The following is a 3,122-nucleotide window of genomic DNA, read 5'->3' as shown; positions in this document are numbered from 1 at the left end:
AAAAGGGTCAATTCGTTCCAGAAAAGATGACTTGACGAATGAACATACCATAATAAGAAATTGGGTGGTCTATTACTGGATGATGGCTCTGGGAACAAATCTGAACGACCCCGGCCCCTTTAAAAAAAAAAAAAAAAAAAAATAATAATAATTGGGTTGAACATTTTATTTATTTTATAAGTTTCCATTTATCGGATTTTCAGAACAATAAAATTCTCTATATCAAATAAATAGTTAACAAATGGTATACCCATCCGTAAAAGTCGGAGCTTGTGCCACAGATATACACATACTTAAATGCTTGTCACTAATATCCTGCATTTCTGCCCCAAATTATTACACCTAGATAAATTTTATGACTTCTCTTGGACTCAAACCTCCAATCTCCAGACTTAGAGAGCGCTGGTTGCACAGGCGGCCCTTGGTGCCTCGGATGCCGAGGCTGCAAAAGAACGGACGGTGTGTAAAGGGTTTGATATTGTTACCTTAATGGCTAATACCTGCTTCGGTGGTCTAGTGGTCAAGGCGCTCGCCTGGTAAACAGGAGGGCGTGGGTTCAATCCCAGCCAAGGTATGGAATTTTATCCTCAATATAATTTGAGAATTTGACCACAATAATGGTAGTAGCCTACTGCTGGAGTAAAGGGACTTTTCAGTCCTATGCGAGCAGTATAAATAAGCACTATAATAATTGGCTATTAATGTAAAAAGGACTCTCGGAACACTTGGGTTAACTTACGTTTCGTTGCGCTGGCAATAGTCGGGTGACTCCTCCATGTAGACGAGCTCCGTGCGGTTAGGTTGCTTTGCGTCGCGCACCGCAGAGCGCAACCGCTTCACATTACGTTTGCGCTGATTGTTCACCACCTGTTGCGCAAATGAAATAAGTTAAACCCATAAGAGCCGAACTTTTTTTCTCCATTGGATCATACAATACATTAAAATATACAATGTCTTGCCGCAAAGTATGAAAGATAAACCATACAAGTTGTTTTGTTTAGAATTATCTACCATTTTCAAGATCAACTGCTTTTACTCTGTAAGCGAATTTTTTGCAGCTTTCATCAGGATCCACATTAGACATGTACTTTATATTATTAAAATATGTATAATTATTCATTATTGTCTTTTTTTTTCACTCATTGTTTAACGTTGATCCATGTACAATTTATATGTATTTTCATGATCAATAAAATTATATTCTATTCTATTCTGATCTTGCTGAAATCAAACCGCTTCTAACTCCGGACCGGTACTGCGTAACTATATCATATAATATTGAAAATAGTAGGAAATTTTATTTTCTAACTAATAGACAAGTCCTCGATGCAACTCTGACCTTGAGCGACTGAGATATCAGCGAAAAAGAGAGAAGGGTTTGGTCAAGTTTTGGTGTGACTTTAATTATTGTATTCCTCGGTTCTCATATTTTACGAACTTACCTTAACGAAGTAAGCCCCCTCGTATCGGGATGCAAGAATGTCCCCAACTTGCTGGAAGGAGGGTAATCGTTTCCAGATATAGAGTTCAATATTAGAGTGCCGAAACCCAGTCACTCGATTGGGATGCCGGCACCCTAGTTTTTTCTCAGTGTGTATATTAGGGGAACTTACCTTGACGAAGTAAGCGCCCTCTTCGTCTACTATATTCGTCGGAACTCTAATATATAGTTAGAGTTCCGGAACCCAGTCACTCGAAACGGCACCCTAGTCTTTTTCTCGGTACCTACACTAGGGGTACTTACCTTGACGACGTAAGCGCCCTCTTCGTCTAATATATTCGTCGGAACTCTAATATATAGTTAGAGTTCCGGAGCCCAGTCACTCGAATCGGCACCCTAGTCTTTTTCTCGGTACCTACACTAGGGGTACTTACCTTGAAGACGTGAGCGCCCTCTTCTTCTAATATATTCGTCGGAACTCTAATATATAGTTAAAGTTCCGGAGCCCAGTCACTCGAATCGGCACCCTAGTTTTTTTTCTCAGTGTGTATATTTGAAGTTTGACAAAGTAAGCGCACACTTCGTCTAATATATTCGTCGGAACTCTACTATATAGTTAGAGTTCCGGAGCCCAGTCACTCGAATCGGCACCCTAGTCTTTTTCTCGGTACCTACACTTGGGTTACTTACCTTAACGAAGTAAGCCCCCTCGTATCGGGATGCAAGAATGTCCCCCACTTGCTGGAAGGAGGGTAATCGTTTCCAACACACCTTGACACTACACGACCCGCTCATTCCGTGACACTTACATACCCTTTGCATACGGGAACGAATTATCTGGAGAATAGAATAGGGGAATAAAATGATATTGAATAAATTTGAAGAGAATAAAATAAAATTGAATTAAGTAACAGACATTTGAATAGCAAACAGCATAAACTTTGGAAATTTTAACCGAAATCGGCAGAGGATTTAATAAAATACAACCGAAAAACTCTTCAAGATTTGAAATGTCTTGCAAGTTAAAACTCTTCAAGATTAGAAATGTATTGCGAATTGCATACTTAAAATATTAACAGGGGCTATTAATTTGTTTCGAATATTCCATACGTTAAATATTTGTCAGGGGCTAATTGCTCTCCAGATTGCATACGTAAAACATTTGCCAGGGGCTTTTATGTATAGGTACATGGAATCGTGGTGTACATTCTCATCTTCAGTTGCTGTTAGAAATTACCTAGGTATTTATTAAATTTAATTTACCTTTTTAATATTTTTTTTTTTTATCTACTTATGTAGGTATATAATTATTTATTTACTCAGGATTTAGGAATGTATTTTCAATAATTGCAGGGTATGATGCAAGAACGACTTATTCTTCTGGGCTATACAAGGTCGTTTTTGCATCAAACCCCTCAATTATTATTACAGTAGAACCTCAATTATTTCAACTCCAAAATCCATTGTTTTTTTTTCCCATCTTTCAAAGGATATCCTATCTTATCAGAGGAAAAGATCATTTCAATCTAAATATTCTTAAAATTAATGAACATTTTAAATATTATCTTTTTCCTTTGTACTATTGTTTATATAATTCTTGTTCAATATTGTTAAAAATAAAGTATGTACTTGAAAATAATAATAATAATAATAATAATAATAATAATAATAATAATAATAA

The 3,122-nt window shown here is 36.8% G+C and overlaps 1 protein-coding gene across 1 annotated transcript; it reads right to left on the bottom strand.

Annotated features, from left to right (window-relative positions):
• Positions 1-342: 342 nt before the first annotated feature.
• Positions 343-2,278, bottom strand: LOC103521023 (protein Wnt-1-like; the record flags this gene model as incomplete). Its single annotated transcript, XM_008486127.1, has 3 exons — positions 343-442; positions 740-867; positions 2,132-2,278. Coding segments are annotated over 3 exons (375 nt in total), but the record flags the coding sequence as incomplete, so codon positions are not given.
• Positions 2,279-3,122: the final 844 nt, after the last annotated feature.

Source organism: Diaphorina citri, unplaced genomic scaffold, assembly GCF_000475195.1.
Source record: "Diaphorina citri unplaced genomic scaffold, Diaci psyllid genome assembly version 1.1 scaffold4409, whole genome shotgun sequence".
In the NCBI taxonomy this organism is placed as follows: domain Eukaryota; kingdom Metazoa; phylum Arthropoda; class Insecta; order Hemiptera; family Psyllidae; genus Diaphorina; species Diaphorina citri.
Note: the sequence above shows the minus strand (reverse complement) of the source record. Positions and strands in the feature narration are given on the sequence as shown.